Genomic DNA, 26,764 nt, shown 5'->3' with positions numbered 1-26,764 from the left:
ATATGAATTCAATTCTAGTGTTATATATGACTCATGAGTATTGGAATTGTTGAATAATAATATAATAGTGTTTCCAAAAGAGTCCAAAATTTTTTCTATTGTTATTGTGAGAAGAAGCTACAAACTTTATATGTTGTCAAATCCAAGATAATATTCACGTGCATGCCTAAGTTTTTTGCTCGTCTTAGGCGTTAGCATCATGGCCTCATTATTAATAAATCAAGGAAGAAATTGACACCTGCCGTTTTTAATTTTTCAACAAAAAAAAATTGAGGGTGTCGTGGCATTTAAAGATGATATACATGTGTAATTGATGCTAGGAAACAAGAATCTTGGGAACAGATTCATGCATGAAGCCATGAACATAAGATTACAATTCAGCTTTGTGTTCCATTGAATGAAATTTTGTCACCATTGTTTCTGATGTAATCTTAACACCAAGCATTGTTTATTTGACATGTACCCCAGAATCTAATCTAGCTTTCGGGTTTTGTTACACTTAAGTAACATAAGTTATTTTAATGTTTTCTATATGAACTGCTTGTATTTAGAGTAACTGAATCTGCATAAAAAAAATGCACTGTTTAAGCTAATCTGACTTAAAATAAATCATCCGATGATTGCTATAAAATTAAGAGTAATAGGATAATAAGTTATTGAAAAAATTTACCGTAGTAAATCTTTAAAGGAAAAGTAAAGTATCAAGTAATTATTTAAAAATTTTATAATGAATATATAGGTTTTTGAGAAATACAAATATCAAATATGTTTCTGAAGATTTAAAATATTAGATATACTTCAATTCATCTTTCTGTCAAAGATTTATAAGTCTATCGTAAAATTTTTACAATAATTTACTTAATACTTTATTCTAAAAAAAAAAAAGTTTATCTTAAAATTTTGAAGAACCTGTTTGTTTTATTACTCTAAAATTAAATTCCTTTAGCACTAAGCACTTCTTTTTATCCCCTTTGTTATTATTATTATTGGTATCCGAACCTATCAGCTGCAATTTATTTTTGGAAAAGTATAGATAGACAATAAAAATACTAAACAATGTGAACAATAGATATATCGTATGTTCATTTCACTAGGTGTATGGATGGTTATTCTAATATTAAGATTTAGGTGAATAATTTAGAAGTGTAGTGTGTTTTTATTTGATTGGTGGTTGTTCATGTTGTTCAAGAAAGTCATTAATTACCTAGCATAATCCTTTGTTTTTATTTTTTTTTGTTAATAGACAAATTTGTATAAGAGTTTTAGTAATAAGAATTATTCAATCCAATTTGAAGAAAATCCAATAAAGAAACAAAAGGGTACTAGACTCCTACTTAGGAGTTTTCTTACCGCTAATTCAAAGGCGAAAACACTTATCATAACAAAGTTTATGTAACAACTGTGATTCATGTAAGTCCATCTACTTGTACATTTGTCTATTTTTGTTTTCTGCTCAAGTGAAGTCTTATTCATTGCAGATATTTCTTGTTTGCAATTTTATGTGATCTTCTCACTTCGTTATGAGCACGGATAAGTTATATCACCTATTTTGTAATCTTTGGATAAAGTTTTAATATGCATTTACCCTATACTCGGTTCCAAGTCCAAACACTGAAACACTAAATATCAGCAAGCGGCTAAATTTGGAATATGAAATTAATGTTAGCTGTGATTTTGAACCGTCTGCACTCTGCATAATAAAATCAGAGCATGCAAAGACCTTATCAAATGGAAAAAAAATATGGGAGTTAACTAGGTAAAGTCACAAAGTTAATGAGATCTTAGTATGGCCTTTGTTTTAAGATTTTATCAACTTTAGTTAGACATAATCTATTCTAAAGTCTGCTATAAAATATTCCTTAAGACTAATTAGTTTCAGAAAAATCATTCGTATATTTTAATAAGATTAAATTCTCATATGAAAGATTAGATGACATACAAAAAAAAAAAAAAGAAGACAAATATACACATAAAAAATCACATGAAAGATAGAATCATACATATCATTTAATGAGTCAAACATATACATAAATTATATGCTCCGTTGATCACATCTATTATTGCGTCAATAGACCTCTATCTCTGTTGGTAGAAGTGCATGTGTTACGTTTTCTTCCTAACTTGTGTACAATATGTGTCCACCACTAGAAATTCGTCTCACCAAATAGAGACAAAATACACATCTCTATGATGTGTGTGTAAACTATATATCCTTTATAAACTTGTATCTCACAAAACAAATGTATGTGCCATCGCGTCTTATATTTGTAGTGAACATGGACAACAAACACACACTACCTAATGATTCTGTCTAGCATCTTTTGGTGGTCACTAGTCACCACCATCTGCTCATCATATTAGTTCGTACGAATCTAATAGACTCTTTTTAGTTTCTACCACCCTCCACAATGGAACAAAAATAAACATGAATTTCATAAGGAACAAAGTGCAGGAAACAGCAAAAATTATATTATTTTGAAATGAGCATCTGAACAATGATATGGACTTTTTAATAAAATGCAGTATGTTTGCTAGTGATACACCTTTCACTGCTTCAGGCATTTTATCTGAAAAACTGGTACAAAAAGTTTTGCCTCACCATTAATTAAGCTGCATAAGAATACTCTGGTAGGAAGCTTCTTTGTCTTACAAGCTCATGAAGGTCATGGACAATCTTAAACACAGCATCAGGCCTTGCTAGCCTTAGTGCATTTTGTGACATTACTTTTAGCTCGATGGCTTTTGGACCGAACCATTCTGCAACAATTTTAGCTATCTGCTTTGGTGATTTAGAAAACTTCCCACAACCATTTTCTACTACAAAGGGGACATTGCCAGCTTCCTGTAATGAAAGGAGTTTCTGTAAGTAACCATATTTCATCTTTCAAATTTCGAGTTCTGAGTATGAGGTGGCTGTCTTAACCGTTAAGTGTTACACTGATTATATATATAACCGTAAAAATTTAATTACCCGCAATCTTAAGAATTGCTCTCTCTACTTTCAAAACAAATGTCACTTTGACCAAATTGATACTTTGGAAAATTTATGTATCTGGATGCAATGTCTAAATAAATTTATTTTTCAATGTACCAATTTGGTAACAACATTTCTTTTGAAACGGAGAAAGAATGTGTGATAATAGGTCCAGTGACATGAAACTCTACTCTCTCAAACCTCCCCATTGATACTACGCAAACTAGAATAACTTAGACAGGCACCACTCCTAAAGTCTAACTTTGAGAAAGATTCTATCTACTCACATCAACTTTGCTACCACATTGTGGTTCATTCCACTTGTTTGTAACAAATGCAGTATCCCAGTAAAGTATAAAAGCTCAACCCCACACAATTTTCTTCCAACAACAGCATTATATCAATTGGATCCTTTTTCATTAGAAATTATTCACAAAACAAAAATAAAATAAAATAAAATAACAGGCAGAACCATGATACCTGCCCAGCAATGTAATCATTCAAAATAATTGGGAGGCCTCGGATCATGGCCTCAGCAATTGTCCCTGGGCCCGCCTACAGAATCGAGGGATAAAAAACTATTAATTGCTGCCACAGTGAGTTAAGGAAGAAATTAGCCATGACTATGAGAACGAACCTTTGTAATGATGCAATCACAAGCTCCCATGCATTCCTCCATTTTGGTGACAAATCCCTTGACCTAAGTATGAATAAAATAAAATAATTGAGGGGTTCGGTGCATAAACATGGGATTATAATTGCTATTTTCATATTCATCCACTTATTGATGTCTGTAACCCCTTGAAAGATTACAAGTAAAATATTCCTTTCCCATACCAAAAGAAAAAATAACACTAAATGCATTTAATCACAGGTAAACTCAAGTGACCAAGTCTTTATATATTAGAAAAGCTCATTACACAAGGAATAGATGGATGCCATCAATAACTTCTGCTCCAAGTAACTCATAAATCTTATGTGCCATAAGCAAATTTTATGTAGTCTTAACTAGATATTTTTGGAGGTGATCAACCAATTTTCAACTAATTTCTGCATTCAATAGCAGACACCATGAGTATTTTCTCTCTCTCTCACAACTTCACTCCAAAATTTCAAACATGGGATTTCATAGATGAGAAATCTGATCCTAAAATTTTAAGCATATGGTGAAACAAACATAACAAAAGATAGAAAGAGTGCAAAACAAGGCTTTGGAAAGATTTAATTAATACCTGCACAGGAATCTTCCAATTAATTGCATTTAGTTTGTTAGCAAGCTTCTTGTTGCGACCACAAATCACAAGAATCTGACCAATGGAAGACCCATTATTTTCATCATACAATGAATTTCCAAGTGCCCGAGCAGTAGCCTCAATTGGACCCATACCTTCACCTCCTCCCATCAATAATACAGCAGGAAGATTGACATCCATGCCTAATTCTCTCCTTAGTACATCCTATAGCATAAATTGAATAGCTTTCCTTTAACTTATACAATAAAACTTTACACTTCTATAAATAACTAATTGAATCAAAGTCATGAATCGAACATATAGTGTCAAACAGTAAGGTCGCACTGAAGGAAAAAATAAGGAAACTGAACAGACCCAAATTTATACCATTTAGGTAGGTGAATAAATGCCAGCAATGCATCAATTAGTTTCAAGTAATTACTATCATTTGCAGTTGTTAAGCTTTTCCATATATACTGACAAGGGAGGTAAATTAAGTGAAAGTAGATGCTGAAAATAGGGCTAACAGATCCAACCTTTACATCACACAATTGAACACTGTTAACATAGCAATGGCTAAAAGTTACATTAATACTTTCTCCATCCAAGAATAACACTGATAAATCTGGTACCTCACAAAGTTAATGTATCTAGACATAAATTTGAATGGCGTTATCTTTTATAATCTCAAAATATTTTATTTACTTTTCATGGTTTGTTTATTGTAGATTTTAGTATCAGATAGTAGGGTTTTCTTCTCTTCTTTTTTTTTTTTTTTCATGAAGGGGATTGGGGATGGGAAAACTTGGATCAACAGTTGAAATGTCTCCATGTATCTCAAGATCGCAGATGCAAACCGTAGAATCAGTCACTAGTGCTTTAAGTTAGGCTGCCTATATTACACCCTTTGGGTGCGGCTCTCTCCCAAGCCTTGCTTGATGTGGTATGCCTTACACTGGGCTGACCTTTCTTAAGGGGCTTCAGTTGGAAGTATGAGTTAATAATTATATTTTTGGGAGTTGTTTCTTGTAAGTTGTACTCTAGTAAGCCATGCCTTGGAAGTTGTAGTTCGATAATTACATCTTGAATTACCAAGAGATAAAAACTGAGAGATCATAGCTCACACTGAAAACTGAACCTCAACTTTTATTCAGAATCCTTTTCTTGCTAAAATCAGTAGTCATTCCAGTTCAAGTATAGTCCTTTTAGATCAATTTTCTTTGTTCAATGTATTATTCATTCACATCTCAATATATCACCTATTGAACATCTTCCACCTTTACCCTCCACACAATAAACAATACATTTGGTCAAACAAGCTGTCCAATTCAGGGCAATGCATGATGAACACAACATACCTTTGGACGAACAGGCTTAACAAAGGAAGGTCGGACAGGTAGACCATAAATCTTTATTTGGGATGGCTGAAGTCCAGCTTTCTGTGCCCGTTTTGCAACATCTGTTGTTGGACAATAGCATCTAGTTACAAGCTTATGAAACCTAAAAATTACAAGATAGAAGTCAAAACAAGATTATCAATAAAGAAAATATAAAATCCATAATAGAAGAGAAGCTGAACTAACCATGTAGGATGGCATGTGCTTAAATCAGTAACAACTGTTGTAAAAACAATCTTCTCCAAAAGCCCCTTTGCCCTCAAAATACGAAGTGGAACATGCTGCATCAGTGGATGCACACTGATTATTATATCTGGCTTATATTTCATTAGCCCTTTAGCAACCTCACTGTAAAAGAAAGATGGGATATTCAACTCTGACACGCAAAATATAATTTATATGTCTGAGAAGAGCTACATGGGCTCAAGAATATAGCTTCAGTTAAAAAACAATTTCATCATCTGCAACATCGGTTTGATACTTTGATACTACCATGATGCACTAAACATTTGAAACTGTAATCCAAAGATTGTTCCAGTGTATCATGCACTATTTTGAAGTACACAAATTCGAATAGAAATATTGCCAAGTAACCCTGTCATTATCTCTACTTCTGTCTATCTACATTTATAAACAAATATATGCACTCTGAATATGAGCAAAACAAATAACTCCAGCCATTTGGAATGAAATCTGTGAAAAAATATAAAGTTCTTGGATATAACTTATTGCAGTTCTTCAGTGATCCAAAGACAACTTCAGTTTGAAAGATGAGCAAAATGCTACAGCAGTACTGTCTTTATGTCTCACTTCACAAAACCTATAACCAATCTACAATGAAATGTGAGTATCCTTCCTTCTTTTTCTCTTGGTCTTATTGGAGTAATTTGGCAATTAATAGGAGTAGGAATTGTAAAGTAAACACACAGGAATCTCACCGAGCTATGAATGTTGAAGTTGCTGCAAAATTAGACTGATGCACAACACGTGGGGCAGTTCCGTAGTAGGTCATCTTCCATAATGGCCCATGTTTCACCAAAAAGCTATAGCTCCTTGGGAGTTGATTGAATGGCCAAGGAGTGTGATCGGTCCATAAATCAGTAACAAACACCTGCGTCATGAAATCCACATTGAGAACACAACCAGGGTAGGAGAAGAAAGAACAGAAACTAAAAAGAACACATGTAATCTCACACCCAACAATCAGATTGCTAAATTTTCCATCAATCCATCCCACAAAAGAAAATGCAAACGAAAAATATGAACACTCATTTTATACTCCAAATAAAGTTTACATCAATTAGTTCCTCAGTTATGAATGTCATAAAAAGTGTTTGACAGTTTGTTCATCAAGAAAAGAGATGGTGGCATCGGTTTATTTCCTTTCTTAAAATTATGCCCTGATACCAATCCATTTGCTCAATCAAAGTGATCCTACTGTAGTACAAAGTGGAATCATTTTGATGACAAAGTGGAATCATTTTGATGCCAAATCAGAAGCTCCATCAACATTCTAATTTCTCATTATTAAGCAAGAACAATGTTGATGTCATTTTCCGTAATTTAAAGTAAAGGTATCTCAACACTGACTTCCTTTTGAACAGCCAAAGTGAAGTCAAAGCATGTATTTGATTTGTATTTTTTAATGAAAACAGAAAGATAAGCATTCCAATGAACACTTTACAAAAAGGTAGATGATTCTTCCTTTGAAGGAAGGCCTGTTAGCATTGTAAACTAAACCTCACTAAAAATGTGTGTTTTTTCTTAAGACAGAGAGAAGAACAATTATAAGGAGATGGAGGATAATGATCCTTCATAGAGGAGCAAGAAAACCATCAAAAGAAGAGCTATCTATAAACCATAGCTTTCCAGTCTCTCAAATATGTCTGAGAGGGGAAGTCTCTAATCAAGCTTTACACCAAATAGATGCCAAATATCTAATCCTATACCATAAAAAATGCTTGTCAAAATAGGGGGAAATATAAAAGTAACCTTGTAATCGTCCTAAAATTATTCATAAATACAAAGTAACCAGTAAAAAGTTACAAAACTAGAATAAAGTTGGTTAACAGTAAAGTGAGAAAAAAAGAATGATCAAAGTAGAATAGTTCTAGCCACCAATTAACCTGCTTACTAAAGCATCTTCATTTCTTCTTCTAATTAGACAAAGTAACCAAGTGCAAGGTGAAAGTGTTACGCACATGTCCATCAAAATTAGTTACAGATATCTAATCATGCACTGTTACATCGATAAGAGTGTTTGACTCAATCAATCACCATTAAATTCAAGAAAGAAAGAGAGTAAGTAACCTGGTAATGATCGCCAAATTCTTCATAAAAAGCAGCTTTGATAGCTTCAGCAGAAGCCCTATGTCCACCACCAGTGTCACTCATGAGAATCAACACCTTCTTGGGACCCACACCTTCTCCGCCATTAAACTGCAACCCTTCACCTTCCACAACACCGTTGCCACCATCTTCCCTGACTCCATTCCCATTCCCATCGTCACCACTCCCAACACGCCCTCCATTCCCATCACCACTTCCATTGCCATTGGTGTCTCGGAAGGAACCAATCCTCAACGAAGCGAAGCCAATCGGAACCCTATCGCAGTAGAACGTAACCGCACGGTTGAAGTCGTTGACGAAGGTAGCGAAGGCGAAAGCCCTGACCTTCAAAACGGTGCGTTTTGGCGCACGTGCGTTGAAGTGGAGGAAGGAAGAAGAGGAGCAGGTGTCTGGTCCAGTGAGAGTGGAATTGAAGGTGAAGCGACAGATTTGGGTTCCTAAATCGAAGAGAGAACGTTGTTCGTGGTTAACACTAGCGGGATTATGCATGATGAATAGTAAAAGTGTGAGTGAATGTTTCTATTTTAGGATAATGTTACAGATTGAGAGGGGGAAGATTAATACTTAATAGGTTGCAGAGGGAAAACTGTTACTCTTTGTTGGAGAAAGACAGGAAGAGAGAGTGGGGGTTTTGTTGGTTCATGCCATTTTCTCCACTTCACTATTTCCTTCTTATTGGCACCAAGTGGGTTGCTAATGCTACCATGTGAATCTGATGTATATTTGAATCCTAGTTGAAATGAAAATATTCTCTCATTTTTCTCATTAATAATTACTCTTTTTTCATTATAAATTTCTCTCTTTTTTTAAATATTTTTGGACTTTAAGTGCAGCTGTCTTCAAATTTTAGATGCGTTTGTTTTGAGATAATGTGATAGAAATTGGAGATTGAGATTTAGTATTATATTTATTTGTTTAGAGGTTGATATTAAAATTTTAGTTTTCGTTGTCAAAATTTGTATTTAATACTTTCAAAAAATAAAGACACATAAACTAAAATTTTTTATAATGAAAACTAAAACTTTAATAATATTGTATAACTAAAATACTCACATTCTAATTAATTAATTTCAATTTTATTTTTTGTATAAATTAAATTAGGACTTTATTCTTAATAATTTTTTACTCCTTCATCTTTTTATTTTTTCTTTGAAGATCTAAATTCTTAATTCTAAATTCAAAATCTTAAACATTAAGTTTAAATTTTATATCTTAAATTATAAATTTTGAATCTTAAATTTTAAATTTAAATAATTTTATATTTGAATATCTCATGTAAAAATATTTTTTATTTATTTATCATGTGAAAATATTTTTTTAAAGAAAACAGGTTTTTTTAAAAAAATATATAAATTATAACTTTTCGAAAAATAAAATTTTTATTTTTGTTTTTACTATTAAAAATTTGATAAACACAAATTTTTTTTATTAACTTTAATGACAGTCAAACAAATCCTAAATCCAAGTCATTAATATAAAATACAATAAATCAAGAACTAAGATTTATTTAATTAATAAGGTGTGTATCACTCTTACTTAATAAAGAGTGTTTAAAAACGAACCTTAATTTTGATATGTTATTCTAAATAATTTTATATATTTGCATGAATTTTATTAAATAACATATTTAAAAACTAATTACTTTTGATGAAGTGACAATATACAATTGAATTTCTTTTGTATTCGTATTTTGTGTTAATAAATTAATGTCAAAGAAATAGTGTATTTGAAAATTGCAAGTTAAGACGTGAAATTAATTTAATAATATTCTCCCTCTATTTGCTATTTATACTTCTTTTCCAAACAATCCAAATCAATAACTCCTAATAATTGTCTGAAAAGTTTTTATTTATAAAATTACAGCAGCCAGTCATGTGAAGTGAATGCCAAGCAAATACACAACTCGACTCATCACAGGACTGAGCAAAATCACAAAAAAAGTAATATTATACATTCAAGTTTTTTTATGAATTAAGTCTAATCAAATTAAATAATAAGAGTTGGAGACTTGGAGTAATACTATTTATTACTGAATTTTGTTAATGTTAAATTAACTTAATTGGACTTGATTAACAAAAACACTTAGATAGTTGGATGCGCAGCATTATTCCGAAAAAATTGTGTGATGAATTGTTTGTCGATTTAGAATGTAAACATAAAACTTTCTTATTCTCTATAGCTAAATTTTCATTTTTGTATACCAGTAGTAGTTTGAACTTTTTACCAATATTTAGATTTTATTGTCATAAATTAACTATTTGATTTGAGGTTGTCTCTTTTAAGAGTTCAGTTTTATTCACATACTATATTATCCTCATTTAATTATATTATGAATCACCATTTTTTACTTTTAATATATATTTTTTAATACTCTTAGTTCTTTATCAGTAAGATCCAATTGCAAAAGATTTAAAATATAAGAGATCAAATTTAATATGAAAACATAAAAGGCTGAATTGAGAGGAAAAAAGAAAAAAGAAACACGGAAGACAAAATTAAGAGAAAAAAGTAAAAGATAAAAATAAAAATAACAGGAGCATTTTTATGAGTGATTTTGTTTCAGTTACAAGATTCAAAAGTAACTTAAACTTTGTTGGTATTCTTAATTAGTCATCTAGATTGTACATGGAGGATAACAAGATACCATTTCATCTAAACATTGACACTTTTGAGGAAATGAGAGGAATGTCAACTATTGCAAGTTTGGTGGCAATGATATCCAACATCCAGCCATACAGTTGCATGTGAGAGGCATTGACTCTACACTCTATGCAAAAACAATGATCACAAAACATAAAAGATTTAGATTTGACAAAGTGATCGCCACCTCCATTTGAATGCAGCACCTTCTTGAAGGAGACCGAAATTGGATCAAAGCAAGCATCAACAATGACAATGATTCCTAAGTAATAGAATAATCACAACTACTTTCCTTACCATCTTGTATTTCAACTCCATCTCTCTAGTTTCTTTTTCCTATCTAATTTGTAAGCTAACTAATATTTTTTAAATTTCATGTCTGGACATGAGAAGGCATTTAAATACATAGGTCTATTTATAGGCAATTTTGAAGAAGTGGAACTAACTGAGATTGGCTTGGTTGAGACTTGAGAGTGCACACCAAAAGCATGTGAGTAGGTAGCACATTATTCCACAATATCTACACAACTCCATTGCAAAATGTGTCTTGCATCTTCAATTTAGCTGTTCAGCAAATCCATCAGTCAAAAGTAATTATACAAAATAGTACCTTAAAAGTATCCATCATGGCCTTTCAATAACATGAAATGTTATTTACACACATATTTATATATGAAAATGTACTCTACATACATTATATATGTTACCTTTTAATGGTTATGGAAATGGAAGATAGTTGGCATTGGTGGGAAAAACAGTAATGTAGAGAGTAGAAAGAGAAAAAAGAGAAGAATAAGTGATTTTTCCAGTTTACTGATAAAAAAAAGTGAATCTAATTGACAGCTTGGTAGCCAAGATAGACAACTATTCGAATGCTTAAAATTTTATCAAAGAAAGAGGTGCTAGGGACTACAGATGAGGAAGCAATTTCAGCAACAAGAGTAGTCAATGCGCTAAGTTCTCTTCCAAATGATTGGGAGAACTCTGTTTGGGAAAGAAGCATGCAATTGTCAACAAGGCACACAATGTTAGAGTTCATTTTCATGCACAACTTGTAGGATAATATATCATGTAAATAATATTTAGAAGAAGATGCATACTCTACCCCTAAATTCTTGTTTTCTTGTTATCAAACTGAAATATATAAGCAAAACACTAGCATGAAAATGATATGCCTATCATCATCACCACAAAAGAGAAATACATATGTGCCAAACATAAAAAGACAATTATCTAAACCATATTTAACATTACATGAATGAATTTTGCTTTCTCAAAAATCAGAACCATTTTTCCTAGAACAAAGAATGGCCTTACCACATTGAAATGCAAGATGTATTGGATCTCTCCAACGAAGGGAAGTGATAACATAGCACCATGGGCACAACTTTTAAGCTTGGAATAGTAGCTAATATCACAAATTCGTCTCATTTTGTTGTATTCCACGCTCAACAAGTTGCAACATAAGGTTATCAGCCTCAACCAACTTTCCATCAGACATTAGTTTCTTGCTCACTCTCTGACACAACTTCAAATCAGGAACCAAATTACGGCTGAACATTCTAGAAGCCACTCGATTTGCTGATAGAGGAAGCCCTTTAGTCAGATAGCTTTCAATGAGAACATGGCATGTATTAGCATCAAGGTTTGATGCTGTTCTCAAAACCTTCCCCAGAAGTTTCTCAGCCTCCTCGGGTTTCCCCAAAGCACAAAGTTTCTCAATTACTTGATTGTATAATGTTCTTAATGGCTTCCTAACAAGCATTTTTTCCAATAGTTTCAACATATCATCCACTCTCTCCCATTTACAATAATGGTGGATGACTGTCCTATATGTTACCGGAGTAGGATCCAAACCTTTGCCCAGCATTTTCGTTATTAACTCAGCAGCCTCGTCCAATCTACCTTTCCTCCCCAACGCATCAAACAATGTTGTAAATGTGACAACATCAGGATGTTTGTTGATTAAGTACATGTCTTCTAGCACTGATAGAGCAGCTTCCAAGTCACCAATCTGACAAAAACCGTGAATTACAGTAGTAAAGTTTACGACATTGATGGCACAACCCTTATTCAGGCATTCTTCTAAAAATCTTTTAGCTCCAACTACTTCCTGATTTTGACACAGGGACTGTATTAGCAGGTTAATTTCAACTGGAGTTGGAAAAAATCCCTTTCCAACCATTTCCCTAACCAAATCACAAGCCGCGGACAAGTTTCCTTCCCTACGGAAACCATGCATCACAACACTGTAACTTATGGCATTTGGCGTCCACCAATGCTCCTCACTTACATTCAGCATCTCCCTTGCCTCTAACGATTTCCCATTGTGGCACAGGCCATTTAACAAAGCTGTGTATGAAACGGTATTTGGCTTGCACCGATGTTTGTACATCTGCTGCAGCATCTTTTTCGCTTCATCTATCTTCCCCATGCGACAAAATCCATCAATAATAGCAGTATATGTCACAACATCAGGAATACAGCCCTTCGAGTACATCTCGTTCACTAAACTCTTCGTCTCATCTATTTTGCCCTTCTTACAAAAGGAGTTAACTACTGCACTATACCCAACCTTATCAATGTGGAAGCCCTTGTCTTCTGCTTCTCTCAAGTAAGCCAAAGCATCATCTGCATGTCCATGCTTGGATAGCGTGTGAATAAGTGTATCATATGTAACTTGATCTGGAATTAATTCACTATTCACCACCATTTTCTCCATCAACAGCTTCACTTCTTCAATTCTTTTCTCCTTGCAGAGGAAAGTCATCACAGTATAATAACTAACCTTGTCAGGGGGACATCCCTTGGATGGCATTTCCGTAATAAGCTCCAATGCATCTTCAACCCGATTCAGATCACAGTAACCCTTGATCAAGCAGTTATAAGTGACAACATTGGGTTTGATTCCAACCAGCTCCATTCGATTCAAGAATCTCAGTGCTTTCTCCAATTTGCTGCCCTTAACTAAAACATAGATAGCAGTGTTACATATAGATAAATTAGGTTCAACTCCAGCTTTCTGCATCACGGTCAAAACTTGCATGGCATGCCTCAACATGCCTGCTCGACTATAAGACACCATCACATAGCCAAAAGCCTCAGGGGAACATTTGATTCCACGGCGCATCATAAGCTTAAGAATCCGCTTAGCACCCTGGCACAATTTAGTCTTGCTAAGCACATCTAACAATGTATAGTAGACAATAGCATTGTGTTTGTAGCGCCACTGCCGATCAGCCCAATAGAAGAAATTCAAAGCAATCCGTTCATCTTCTTGAGAGCGTAAGACAGCACAAACATGTGGGGGCTTCAATCTTCTCAATAAGTACCTCAAATATCCTTCAAGTCTAGGGTTCCAAGCTGACCTATATGTAATCAACCTACAAACTTCCTTAACCAAAGGGTGCCTGAATTCATGTTCATCAATTTCAACTCTACCAATACTCTCTCCATATGCATGATTGTCATTGCCATTAGAGGAGCTCATAAACTCAAGACCCTCATCATCACCATCACTAGACCCTTTCACGACACCATCACCATCTTCTTCCTCTTCATCATCACTCAGTGTATCAAGACTACCAGAATTGAAGTTCTGACCTTTACTTCCATCATCATCGGCAGTAACACGCAATTCCCCTGGAAACCTAAAACTATGATTTTCACGTTTACCCTGACCTTGAGCCCCAAAACCAGAAACAGAACTTTTTGCAGGCAATGATGAAGAGCACAGATTCAGATCAACACAACATAAAGAATAATCATAGAAGTAGCTCAAGAATCTATATTGTAAACCCTTTCGCAATGGATTGAAGCTCAGTGCCATAAGGTGCAGGAAGGCAATGTTTTTCACAACATGAAGAATACAAAAGGAACTTTGATTCAATTATGAAGAAGTGCAGGTACCTGCATTTTTTAAATTGAAAAGGATTGGTTGGTGTGATTCTCAATTAATGGAAGCTTTGGATGAAATAGAGGGAGGAATCAGAGATGGAATATGAGCCTGCGACTGTGGTGTTGTCTTTCTGTGCTGGGCTCACCGCTCATGATGACACCTAAACAACATCGTTGATTGCTGGGATTTCGAAGTACATCCCTCTAAAATCAGCTGCAAAAAAGAAAAAAAAAAAAACTACTCTAAGAAGAGACTCATAAGCAACATAAAGATTAGGGTGATTATGCCCCAACTTAACCAGTCCATCAGCACAAGCATTTGACGTGATTGCAAGTTAAGGACCGGCCTTTTTTCATCAACTTCTCAATGGCAGCAACAAGAGGCACGGATGAATGAGAATCACTAGCACCATTGTGACAGAAGTCCAAAGCGGTTTTGGATCGACTTCAAGCCGAACCTTGTTAAACCCACTATTTAATTTAATTTGAAATGAATTGAAAATGAAGTATTATTATACAAATTTGTTATGTAAAATAAGAATTAATTTGATTTAAAATTGAGATAATAATTTGATTTTATATCTTTATTATTTATTTACCATACAATTTTTTATCACCACTAATAACCATATACTGCTGAGCCATTGGATTTTTGGTTCAATCGGTGGGTTACGGGTTGAATCGGTCTTATTTAAATAAAAATATAAAACAGCTGAAATCTTAAAATTAAAATTTGAAATGCATGTCTTAACTAACATTTGAACAATAGTCACTTAGTCAATAGTCACTTAGTCAGTACCACTATAATATATCTTAATTTAACACAATAATAACAATATATAAACTATGTCTAATGAGTAATTTCAAAATCTAGGTATCTATCTTCATGTAATGTTCTTGGGATGATGGTGTCTCTGATGAAGCCATCTTAAAATCCCATAACAGAAAAGAATTCAATCAATTAAGTAACTAATAGTAAAACAAACCGGCATCATTACAGAAACAACAATCAACAATCAACAAAATTCATAATCAGTGAAACCAATTCATAAACCAATGCAACAATTAACAAAGCCACTGCATATTCAACAATTAAACCATATTCATAATCAGCAAAACCCCTGCATATTCATATTTATAAACCAATTCAGAAATCAATTCAACATTTCAATTCAACCACTGCCATATTTATTTCTAATCCGCTCATAAACCAATCAACAATAAAATTCACAGCAATAACATCAATGAATCAACCTGAAAAAAACTGTAAAAAAAATTAATGCTCACCTGATATTGCAGAGGCAGAAGATGGACGACAAGCAGCAGTTTAGGCAGCAACAACCACGGAAGAGAGGCGGGGGAGGGACGGAGGCGCAGCTCGCCGCGAGCACTCACCAGGAAGCACAGCTGCAGGAAGAGAGGCAAGACGCGAAAAGTGGAGCACACCAGGCGTTGGGGGCTGTGATGGCGGAAGACGACGACACGCTGCACGGCTGCAGGAAGCACAGCTCGAGCACTCACCGGTGGAGGCGCGGCGAGACGCGAGCGGCCGAGCACACAGCATAGACGGAGGAGAGAGGCGAGACGCGACTCGTGAGCACACGATGTGGAGTATCCGGCGAGAGGCACGACGACGGCGGCGGTGAACCGAGGTGAGCTGCCAGCGCTGTGCCTGTGTGTGGTGTGCCGTCGTCAAAACTCAAAAGTACTGGGTGGGGTGAGTTCAACTAGCCTAGGGTGTTTTGTTTTCTTTAAACGTCAAGCGACATCGTTTTGGGGGGTTTTAATCAAGGTTCTGAAAACCGAACCGGTTATCGAATCGCTCTAATTACTGGTTTAATGGTTCATAGGTTCAACCGGTTCGACCGTGATGGAACCGAAAAAACCATTTTATAATAAAATAATAAATAAAATATAAATAAACACATTAAAACATAATTATAGTTTAATATAAACTTTAAAATATCATCCAAATTAAAAGTACTATATAAACCAGAATATTATGATCTCATTCAAATACAAACTCAAGTCAAATAACAAAAACAACCAACTAAACATAAAAGGCCAACATCCAAGTTTGTCATCAATCATATTTATTCATATTCACAATTTTATCACAAAAATTGAATTCAGTGAAACCATTTATCCACTTAAAATGAAAATGGCAAATAAAACACCTGCTCTGAGAACATCAAGCATCCTCTACTGATTTTGCATACTTATGATATTCATAAACAGTGGCCACTACATGTTACGATTTAATATTAGGAAGGGTACTAGTTATGTCCATTAGAATTACTTAGTTTTTTAAGAATATAAATAAGAGACTTTTATCAATGTATTAAAGGAATTAATGAATTGATATTGAACTTGGTTCAATTTGGAGTTTCTCTCCCTAACTCAAAGAGGGAGTTCTAATATTGGTGCTCTCATTTAGAGGTTTCTTCCATTTTTCATGGAAAAACAAATAACTCAACAATATGAAGATACATTTCCAATATTGGATGGAAAAGATGGTTATGGATGGACAACTGAGGAGCAGAGATTCATAGAGGTGGAAAGAGGTTTGAAAGGGAAAGCTCTAAGATGGTTTCAGTTATGGAAGGCGCTCAATCCATTTGCCAATTTGGAAACATTCGAAATTGCGTTCTATCATCGCTACCAACTGGATATGCGTCCAAGCTTGCTAGAAATTTGCTGGAATGAAGTTGCAGAATGGAAAATTGAGTGGGAAGAGATTAAAGCTAGACTAAGGCAGCAACAACAGCAACCACCACAAATCGATCAAGAAGCAACCAAATCTCAGCTATCAACAGAACAAGACTCGCAGTAACATCAACAGAAATTCAAGAAAAAAGAGAGGCCGAAATCGATGCAAATTCAGATTCAACAAGCAATTTAGCAACAAATCCAACAACAGATCACAAATTCAATTTCACAAGATCAGTTCACAAATCAACAAGTCCAGAATATGATATTGAAGAAGAAGAAGAATCAGATTTCAATTTTGAATTTCAACCACAACAACAGTAAGAAGAATCAAACAGAAATTGCAGATCAAGCACGAATTCAAAATTCAAATCCAGAAATTCAATAAAAAATAACTCTAAAGTCTAAATCCTCTAAGTGATTAAGCATAAAAAAAAACCTAAGCAAGATATTGTATGAATAAACTAAATAATACTAATCTAACCAAGCAAAGGAGGAAAGGGACATCTCTGAATCTGAACAACAAATGAACAAAAAAAAAAGGCAAGAAAATAACCATTACTTTCAGTATGAGACTCTGAGAAGTGAGCAATGAGCAGAGTATGAGGGAGAAGGAGCAAGAACGCTGGTGATGAGAAGGTGAGGGCGACGGTCGACTAGGCAATGAGCACGACGACCCACGACGTGCGACGGACGACGGGCTACCAGGAGAATATACAGGCGGACGCACCGATTGTTTAACGCTGAGTCGAGCCTTGCGGCGGTGGGGGAGACTGTAACCTAGGGTTGAGAGTTGAGAGAGGAAGGACTGAGGATTGGGGGAATGGCTTGGGGGAGAGTGGCCGGAGATGACAGTTGCGACGGCGGTGGCTGGACGGAGCAAGTGACAGAGTCATGGAGGAGCTCGAAGGCCAGATGTTGCTGCGGGTAGCGTGAGTGAGTGAGTGCTCAAGGACGGGGAAGAGGATTAGGTTTTGGTGGAAAATCTGAAAATCGGCCGGGTTCCGGTTCGGTTCGATAACGGTTTTTCAAAAAGGCGGTTATGATTTCCATCCGGAAACTTCATCGATTCACGGTTCGATCGATCGGTTCGAACCGATTTTCAGAGCTTTGGTTTTAATTAAAAAAATTTCAAATCGGTTCGAATTTTTCAAACCAGCCGGTTCACTAGTTCTCGCAAAATTCGACTGAGTCAAACCGATTCTTACCGGATTTGTTCCTTACATGATCTAATGTTTTCGATCTGATTGCCCAAGTCAGTTCAATTTTTTTAAATACGCTAATAATCAATTAATCATCGTCGAACCACTCAATCTTGGGGTCGCCCAGTATAGTCACCCGTCAGTTAGTCAAGCTCAACTAATCCGTCGCGGATTGAAGCTTTATTTAAAGGTTTACCACTAGCCAATGGGTTATTCTATGTACAAAGCGAAATTTGAACCTTTAACACTTACTTAAAAAGTAAATAGACAAATGTACACATAAAAGAATTTGGGGTGAACAAAAATATAAAAATATCAAAGTACACCTAAAATATTATTTAGTAGACAAAAATACCATACCGTTAGTGAATTTGTAAAACTTAATATTTGGAATATACTTTCGTATTTATGAACTTTGGTATACACTTGTCTATGCTAAACTCTTTCATATGTACTATTGTCTATATATTCTTTATATACTCTTTACTTAATTGGATTAGTGAGCTAATCACTAAATCAATTTAAATTGGTTTATGTAAAATTAATTTAGCATGTAAATGCTAATTAATACCTGCTAAAGAACTTGTCATATTTGCAAATTGCAAGTGAATTCTTGTGCTCTCGAGTCTCGACACTATTTTTGTTGTTGAAATAGTATTTTATATAGAAGAACTCCCTGTTCCATACTTGTGCTCTCGACACTATTTTTTTTGTTGAAATAGTATTTTATATAGAAGAATGTTACAAGACTAACAGAATTTATTATTTTTGACCAACAATTATCCAACTATATTTCAAAATGTTGGCTAAAAATATGTTCTTTGATTACAAAACCAAAGGATTTAAAATGCTGGCCAAAAACTTCTTTTTTTGTTTAAAATTTCATTACTACATAAGTACATATAATATCCAAAGTCTTACATAATGCATTGTCTAATATGAGGTCAACTCTTTAGATCCAATTATTTTCAGTGATTTTGATTTGATTTCTACAAAATGACCCAGTAAAAAAATAATGCTGGATTCAACTCATCCCAACCCCAGCACGTACACCTCTACATCTCTATTCGGGTAAAATCAAGTTTCAGATTATGGTGCTTGCAAAACAGGACTTGAGTCGATTTTATTGCTGTTGCTGTTGCTGCTCATATATCTGCATATAAGCTTCTGAAAGTGCAACCAAATGAGGAAGTGTTTCTGAGACGTGCAAATCCTGCATCTCGTACCTATTTTATATTTTTTGAAAAAAGAAAAGAAATAAAATTAAGATATTAATTCCTATTATTGAAACAGAAATTCAGATTGATGAATTTGAGTTCTAAAGGATAAATAGACTGATAAATGTTCTGTCTCTAGCCAAGAAACAAAACTTACCATAGTTCTTCTGATTTGCGTTGAACAAATACCCTATAGAAACCTTCACCAGGTTTGCCATCATGGACGACATTGGCGATCAAATCATATTTAGATCGCAATTTCTCATTTTCTTTCGGCGTTGGCAAGGGAATGTAGTCCTTCAACTCCAGGTTCTTAACAGGAAAGTTGACTGAAACGAGAATTCTTATTATGAACTTGGAATAAGCATGCTGGCATCAACTAGAACAAAATTACAGCAAGTAAATTCTTACCTAAAGTGGGATTTTTCTCCACAAAAAAATTGTTCTTAGTAAATCGACGCATGTGAATAATGATATATTTAGGCAATTTGGTAACCCGATACCGCATTCTTGCTATGTGAGGACGAACCACCTCTGTAACAGTCTCCCCATCAAACTTCTTTAGAATGTTAAAGAGAGGAACCTATATAGCAAACTTTGTTAGCACGAGAGACAGAGTGCTTGAGAACCCGGTCAGTGAAAACGGGAGAACATAAGTTACATAACATAAACTGTAGCTGTATTACAGCATAAGCAAAATCTTTTTTAAGTAAATATCATAAACTGCTTCTTTCATTTACTTTTTTTAAGGGAAAATTTTTCTGGTCTCCCTTGAATGGTGTAGTGAAATTCTTCGTTACCCCCTTCTTTGTCCAGGTTATGTTGAAGTGTTATATTTTACAATCATAAGATGAGTGTAATTTGCCCCTTGTTTTCAGAAAAAAATGTTAACAAGCAACAAGCTACAAGGTTTCACACTATCCTTCTAACAGTGTAACCACAACATTCCTTTCGCCATTCTTGTATGTCTCCTAGCAACAGAGTTATGATTCAAACTACAACCACCTAAATGAAAATTATTTTCATGACAATATTTCAATGCACAAAGCAAAGTAAGCGAGTTAAGTGAAGCAGTACCTGGGGTATTATATTTTTTTCCATCACATCTTTGAAAAGTGGAGGCGGTGGCAAATCCAATCCTAGCATTAGAAATGGCATCTTGGAAGTTTCTTTGACGAATGCATCTCTCTCTGTAGCACCATCTGAATTTTTCTCATTCTTGTTTAGGTCCTCACCGTTTTCTTTCTTATCGGTGATCCCTTTGTTAGGAATCTCTTTTACAACCTCAAGTTCGCCCTATTTAAAAATGAAATGCCACTTCAGTAGATATTTTTCTTTTAAAAAAAAATCTTTGAAACATAGGTAGATAGTTGCAGCTAGCAACAACATTCAACCAAAAGATAAGAAAATAAGAGCAATAAGGAAGTACCTGAAAGCAATCGTAAATTATGCTGGTATTCTTCTTCGAAGATTTAAGATCTGCATGTAGCGTATTAAGAAGCCACGACATGAACTCAACTGGGTCAGATTGAGCTCCTATCCGAAACCGTTTCTTACTGGCTTTCATTACTGCCTGTAGAAACTCATGCGGGCTGACCTGTTGGCACAGATAAATACAGAGATAAGCATTAAATTATAAAAGTCACACGTAGGTAATGAGTATGTCTAAAACAAACCTGTCCTTTAAAGTTTCGTGAATGCCAGATCTTTCTTGTCAGTTCGCCAAATCGATGAACAAGTGGGGATTTGCAGTGTTGATAGTTCTCAGGTATAAGGAAAAAATTCCGCAAGGGGGTAACTCTCATTAAGGACTGGATTGTTACATTCACAAAATCAGTCTCCTTAATATTATTGAGTCCCACCTGAAATCATTTCATAATGGATTAGATAAATCCAATGAACAATGCAAATTTTATTGTTATAATATATAAGCAAGACAAGGTATACCATTCCAGGAAGGTAACTAGAACCATCAAGTGCCCTAGACCACTGCTTATTTTTGTCAAGTAGCTCAACATCCTTTGGAGTAAACCTGCAGGCAGAGAACCATATAAATGCACTTCGATGAGTTCTAGTATTTAATCTTAACTAGAATTTGTTGTCCCTAGATGAAGAAAGATTGGTATCATATAGAATAATCACTAAAAATTTAGTTTTAATATAATTCTTAATATTAGATAATTGAGGTTTAATCTTTTACAGGAACTATGAGCATCACAGAACTATCATGTTACAAACAGGATGGCACATCCACAGGCAGAAGAACCTAAGTACATGGTAAAGTTCACTAAGCAAAAAACATATTATGGTAGGATGTTACATTATGGTATCAAGAGAGCCAAAATAAAACATATTAGACTAACCTTGGATTAAGGACATTACGAATGTCGTCCAATGAAGGATCATTAATTTCATATCCGTCGGGTAGACAGTAGACTTTCTCAGTTCGGAGATTGATATAAACATGGTGTCCTGCTTCAAGGCTGTGTGTATAGGCATGAGAACTTTTACCCCTGCCTTGGTAATACTTCCCACAAACTAAGCACGCATACACATTCAAATTCGACAGAGAGACAGAACAGAACTTCTCAAAGTCAAAATCCAAAACCTACACAACATCATCATAGCTCAGAATCTCAGATACGATATGCATACAAAAGAATGACTGCCTATACAAAAGAACAGGATAAGCTGAATACCTGTCTATTAACGGTATCAAGGTAAGGACAGTCTTTCCGAACCTCAATTTGTCGACTGCGTCTTCCACCATATAATGGTTCGCTGGAATCATCGTCATCACTATCACTATCACCCAGCTCTTCATATCCATTCCCATTTTTCTGGGACCCGTCATTCCTCCTCTCATTAGTAGAAAGCTTTCCCTTTCTATCATAATATTCCTCCTCATCAATGTCGGCATAATTATTGGCCAACCCAGAAAGAGGGTTTGCAATGGAAGCAGCAGCAGAAGGAGGAGAAGACTCCTCATCCTTTCTCTGCCTTTTAGCCTCGGCATCAAGCTCTTCCTCCCCTAACCCCTTGTTAGTTTCCCTTTCCCGTTTTGAAGCCATGTTATGTTCACTTCACCAATCCCCCTACCTGAGAAAAATAAATATATCTTTACTAAAACGGGAGAAAATGTAAGGCCATGCTATCTAATGTAATGATTTTAGCATAATTCTACATCGACAATTTCTATTCTATGTGAAAATTTGTGTTATTGCATTCGAAAAATTCCAAATATTTCAGCACAACGCAAGACTTTTAACAGGGGATGTGTGTGAGTGAATACCTGATCAATATGATTAGGGTTTTGGGGAGCTAGGAGCTTCACTGTAGATTTGGAAACTACCAGCTTCAGAACGGTCGATAGACTCGGATCGACGGTGGCAACACGGAAGAGAAGCTTCTGGAGGCGCGACTATGACGACGAACGGCGGAGGGCGGAGGGCGGAGGGAGGTTATGTGTTATAAACTGTCAGTGTCAAATGGGTTAGATACGAAATGACGAGAAACATTTTGAATGTGGGTTGTCGGTTTTAAATGGGCTAAAGGCCCAAAATCAAAACAAAAGCTAGAGGTTTTTTTGGTTTCCTAACAAAAAATTCTTACTCCTCCTGCCCAAAAAATCTCCTAGGAAATTGAATTAAAATCATGTTAAAGGCCCTTACCAAAAAAAAGTTATATTAAAAATCAGCTTGGCTCTCTCTTTAGTCCTATGTCTCTTATCTTTAGGAAGTCTTCTTCCACTAGCAGGTTTTTTTGGAAAACTTCATTTATTCGGTGTGGATCGCAGGCAGGCCTATATTTCTTGGTTTCAATAGGACTCCTTACAAGTGTTATTTCTATCTACTATTATCTAAAAATAATCAAGTTATTAATGACTGGACGAAACCAAGAAATAACTCCTCACGTGCGAAATTATAGAGGATCCCCTTTAAGATCAAACAATTCCATCGAATTGAGTATAATTGTATGCGTGATAGCATCTACTATATCAAGAATATCAATGAAACGGATTATTGAAATTGTTCAGGATATCCTTTTTTAGCTTCTAGAATCTATTTCTTAGTTCAAGATCTGACTCCTCTTATTTTACTAACTGAAATCAAAGAATTAGTAGATCTGTTCTGCTCAAAATGAGAATGGGTTAGGGTTATGAACTTAGAATTTAGAATCTGATGATCGAGACAAACATTTAAATATAACTCCAATATGTGAAGGATTGGTCATTAAATATAACTCCAATAATCTTGGGCATCTTGGGCTAGCCGGATTAGGAAAAACTATAAAAAATAAAAAAAAATTATATAAAAACAAATTTAAATTAATTTATTGTTTACTCAAACATGTATCGAAAATTTAAATATCAGCAATTCATTAATTCATTAAGTAATCACAAACAAACCTTTAGATCGAGTTATATGAAAAATATTGTATCAATTCTCACTAGCGAGTAGCCACTACACCCACTAACTACTACTAGAAAGTAGAAACTATTAGCATATTTTTATTCTCTCTTAATTTTAATTTATTTTCAACAAGAACAAATTAAATAAATTTATGGATAAATAACAACCTACTGTTTATAAATTTTTGGAATTTGGATCCTCTAAAATTAAATTTTATTTGAGAGAAAAAATAATTTTTTTTATTTTTGAATAGTTTTTTTTCATATTTTTTTTGGTCTCATTTACAAAATAAATAATAAAAAATTATACTTTATCTTTTAAAGTAAAATTCAAAATTTAAAAAATTCAAATCCAAATTTTTGTATTGCTTTTTTTTATATATAATTAATTTGAATAAAAGATAATCTAAAACAAAAACGCCCAATCTATACATTTTTTCTTCTATTTTGAACCCTTTTTTTATGGGTGGGTCCCAACTTCAATTATTATAAATATCTTATTAGTCCTTGGCCTTGTGCTTGTGCATATCTTGGTCTCTGCTGCCTCCAGAACCAATGGATTCTAAGTTGCCTTTACACCACAGGAAAACACAAAAAACCATGACCTGCTACCTTGTATTTTGACCATTAAATTGATTCAAGGTCTTCTATTTCTATGTTCTCTTTTCCCTTCTCAATATCTATCCAAGAAGAAGAAACCCGAAAATGGCTACTTCTGCATCTTGTAGTAGTACTGAGTCAGCACTCATGACAAAAACATTGCAGAGTAGTAGAAGAAGGTTCAGAGCACCAATTGGTTTAAGAGTTTCTATGCCACGTAATCCAAAGCTATTCAATAGAATCCGAGCTTCTATGGTGGACTCATCTTCTGATTTTGTTAGTCGCATAGAAAAAACCTGGTTAATCTCCCAGGTACGTTTCAAATTCTTGTTTCCATCATGTGCTGCTGATGATGATAACATTAAATTAATAAATCTCATATTCCTTATTTTTTGCAAGAAAAATCTAAGTTGGTATGCTTCTGATGAATTCAATTTACATGGTTCAATTAATTAACTTATCATATAAGCAATGCTTGTCTAATCTCCAAGATGTTGTTTCAAGAGGACTTATCCCTTCACAAACCTTTTGTTTCACCCAGAACAAAGAGAGCATTTGAATTTATTCAATTTAGTAAAATAGCATGCACTTAATGAATGCCATATGTGTTCATTGTTTAGGCAACTTAGCGCCTTACAAAGTAATTACTTCTCTGTCCATTAATAACAGCTAAATTGATAAAATCAATAAAGAATGTACAACAACAATAAAGCCTTATCCTACTAAATAGGAGTCATTTACATGAATTAAACTTCGCTATCATGTCCTATTATATATCAAATTTATTTTATTTTATTTGATTGATTTTGTATCATGTTTATAATGATACTATTACATATCATGGTCTTTTGAGTTTTCCTCTGCCTTTCGCCGCCTGTCAATCTTCCATCTGATTCATCCTCCAAATTGGATTCTCTGCAAACCTTTTTCTTACACGTCCAAATCACATGAGATGAGATTCTACTATCCAATAATGAATGTGCCAATTTTATTAAATCGGACAGGTATTATTAGATGGAGGGAATAATAAAACTGCATAAGTCCCTTGGCCTAATATGCTGGTAATGTGTAATTATGAATGATGATAGTCATAGTGGTATCAATGGTTACATCAGCTATGACTTCGAAACAGCTCACCTGAAGACAAGTACAAAGGAGAAGGAATGAAGAAAACTAGCAAGGATTTTAATGTTCTAGAATATAAATTTAGTTACCTTTTTCTTATAGCTCCATGTTGGTCATTGTTCTCAAAAACTCCTGATGTTTGCAGCAACCACGGCCAATTGTTTGTTCGTCTTGCAACTCAAAGGGGCATACTGAATGCAAATGGTGTGGGGGTACTGGTTTCTTCATTATTGGTGACAAAATGCTCTGTGAAGTTCCATCGAAAAATACCAGCTGTATTATTTGCAATGGCAAGGTACATCCATGCTCAAAACTTAATTGTTTAGATCCTTAGCACTTCAATTTAGAAGAGACTCATCATGCCATTACTTTGTCATATTTTTTCAGGGATCCATGTGTTGTTCTGATTGTCAAGGAACCGGCTTTCGCGCAAAGTGGTTAGAAGAACCTCCAACTTCAAAGTAGCAAAGATACCATGGACAATGCTATGGTGCAAAGAATTGGACTTAATGAATTATACATAGTAATCTAATGGTGTAGTTTTGAATCATGATAAATGCTACTCGCTGATGATTCAAATCCATACCATTGGATTATCTTAATGCAAGTTCAACCTGGTGCATCTAAGTGGTTTCAAAACAGGCATACAACATTAAGTTGTGAGATAACAAAGTAATACATCATTAACATGTGTCTATGTTTCATGTCAAGAGGATTGTATAACTAACTAATAAGAGATGCAGCTAACCTTCAACAACAGATTATATCTGCAGTGAAAACCATATTGTTCTGCTGCTTTTGTTTTGAATTATATAATGTCTTTTACATGTTCTTGTTTCTTTTTTTTTTTTTTCTGTCTAATTCTGATTGAACTATCAGAATTTGAGTTCTATTACTAGACACAAACCTGAGCTAACTGGCACTTACATATAGTTCTAGCGGGAGATCTTGCCATGTAACAAGATTCTGTTTCCCTGAATAAGCTTTCCAACCTGTTGCACATTGGTGGCG

General features: G+C 34.5%; 4 protein-coding genes across 6 annotated transcripts; 1 reads left to right on the top strand and 3 right to left on the bottom strand.

Moving 5' to 3' along the window:
- Positions 1–2,447: 2,447 nt before the first annotated feature.
- LOC112755834 (probable monogalactosyldiacylglycerol synthase, chloroplastic) lies at positions 2,448–8,692 on the bottom strand. The gene is made up of 8 exons (XM_025804133.3): positions 7,914–8,692; positions 6,542–6,714; positions 5,790–5,951; positions 5,565–5,706; positions 4,207–4,431; positions 3,612–3,674; positions 3,455–3,529; positions 2,448–2,842 (listed from the first exon to the last, which is right to left on the bottom strand). The coding sequence occupies exons 1-8, from the start codon at positions 8,439–8,441 to the stop codon at positions 2,606–2,608; spliced, it is 1,605 nt and encodes a 534-aa protein (XP_025659918.1). The 5' UTR covers positions 8,442–8,692; the 3' UTR covers positions 2,448–2,605.
- Positions 8,693–10,474: 1,782 nt separating this feature from the next.
- Positions 10,475–18,154, bottom strand: LOC112755832 (uncharacterized). 3 transcript variants are annotated; one of them, XM_025804129.3, is made up of 4 exons: positions 17,761–18,148; positions 15,777–16,161; positions 11,910–14,703; positions 10,475–11,156 (listed from the first exon to the last, which is right to left on the bottom strand). In XM_025804129.3, exon 3 carries the CDS (start codon positions 14,419–14,421, stop codon positions 12,007–12,009), a length of 2,415 nt encoding a protein of 804 aa, XP_025659914.1. In that variant the 5' UTR covers positions 14,422–14,703; positions 15,777–16,161; positions 17,761–18,148; the 3' UTR covers positions 10,475–11,156; positions 11,910–12,006. The 3 variants fall into 3 exon arrangements, with proteins under 3 accessions (XP_025659914.1, XP_025659915.1, XP_072053830.1); XM_025804130.3 differs by lacking the exon at positions 15,777–16,161 and having other exon boundaries at positions 17,761–18,154; XM_072197729.1 differs by lacking the exons at positions 15,777–16,161; positions 17,761–18,148 and having other exon boundaries at positions 11,910–14,721.
- A 1,087-nt stretch (positions 18,155–19,241) lies between these two features.
- Positions 19,242–23,219, bottom strand: LOC112755833 (uncharacterized). Its single transcript, XM_025804132.3, has 10 exons — positions 22,910–23,219; positions 22,317–22,716; positions 21,981–22,225; positions 21,565–21,649; positions 21,294–21,479; positions 21,047–21,214; positions 20,695–20,913; positions 20,029–20,200; positions 19,775–19,946; positions 19,242–19,626 (listed from the first exon to the last, which is right to left on the bottom strand). Exons 2-10 carry the CDS (start codon positions 22,686–22,688, stop codon positions 19,524–19,526), a joined length of 1,722 nt encoding a protein of 573 aa, XP_025659917.1. The 5' UTR covers positions 22,689–22,716; positions 22,910–23,219; the 3' UTR covers positions 19,242–19,523.
- A 1,316-nt stretch (positions 23,220–24,535) lies between these two features.
- Positions 24,536–26,580, top strand: LOC112755839 (uncharacterized). Its single transcript, XM_025804140.3, has 3 exons — positions 24,536–24,940; positions 25,899–26,048; positions 26,141–26,580. Exons 1-3 carry the CDS (start codon positions 24,734–24,736, stop codon positions 26,216–26,218), a joined length of 435 nt encoding a protein of 144 aa, XP_025659925.1. The 5' UTR covers positions 24,536–24,733; the 3' UTR covers positions 26,219–26,580.
- The last annotated feature ends 184 nt before the right edge of the window (positions 26,581–26,764 follow it).

This window comes from Arachis hypogaea, chromosome 6 (assembly GCF_003086295.3).
Source record: "Arachis hypogaea cultivar Tifrunner chromosome 6, arahy.Tifrunner.gnm2.J5K5, whole genome shotgun sequence".
NCBI classification, from domain to species: Eukaryota; Viridiplantae; Streptophyta; class Magnoliopsida; order Fabales; family Fabaceae; genus Arachis; species Arachis hypogaea.
Note: the sequence above shows the minus strand (reverse complement) of the source record. Positions and strands in the feature narration are given on the sequence as shown.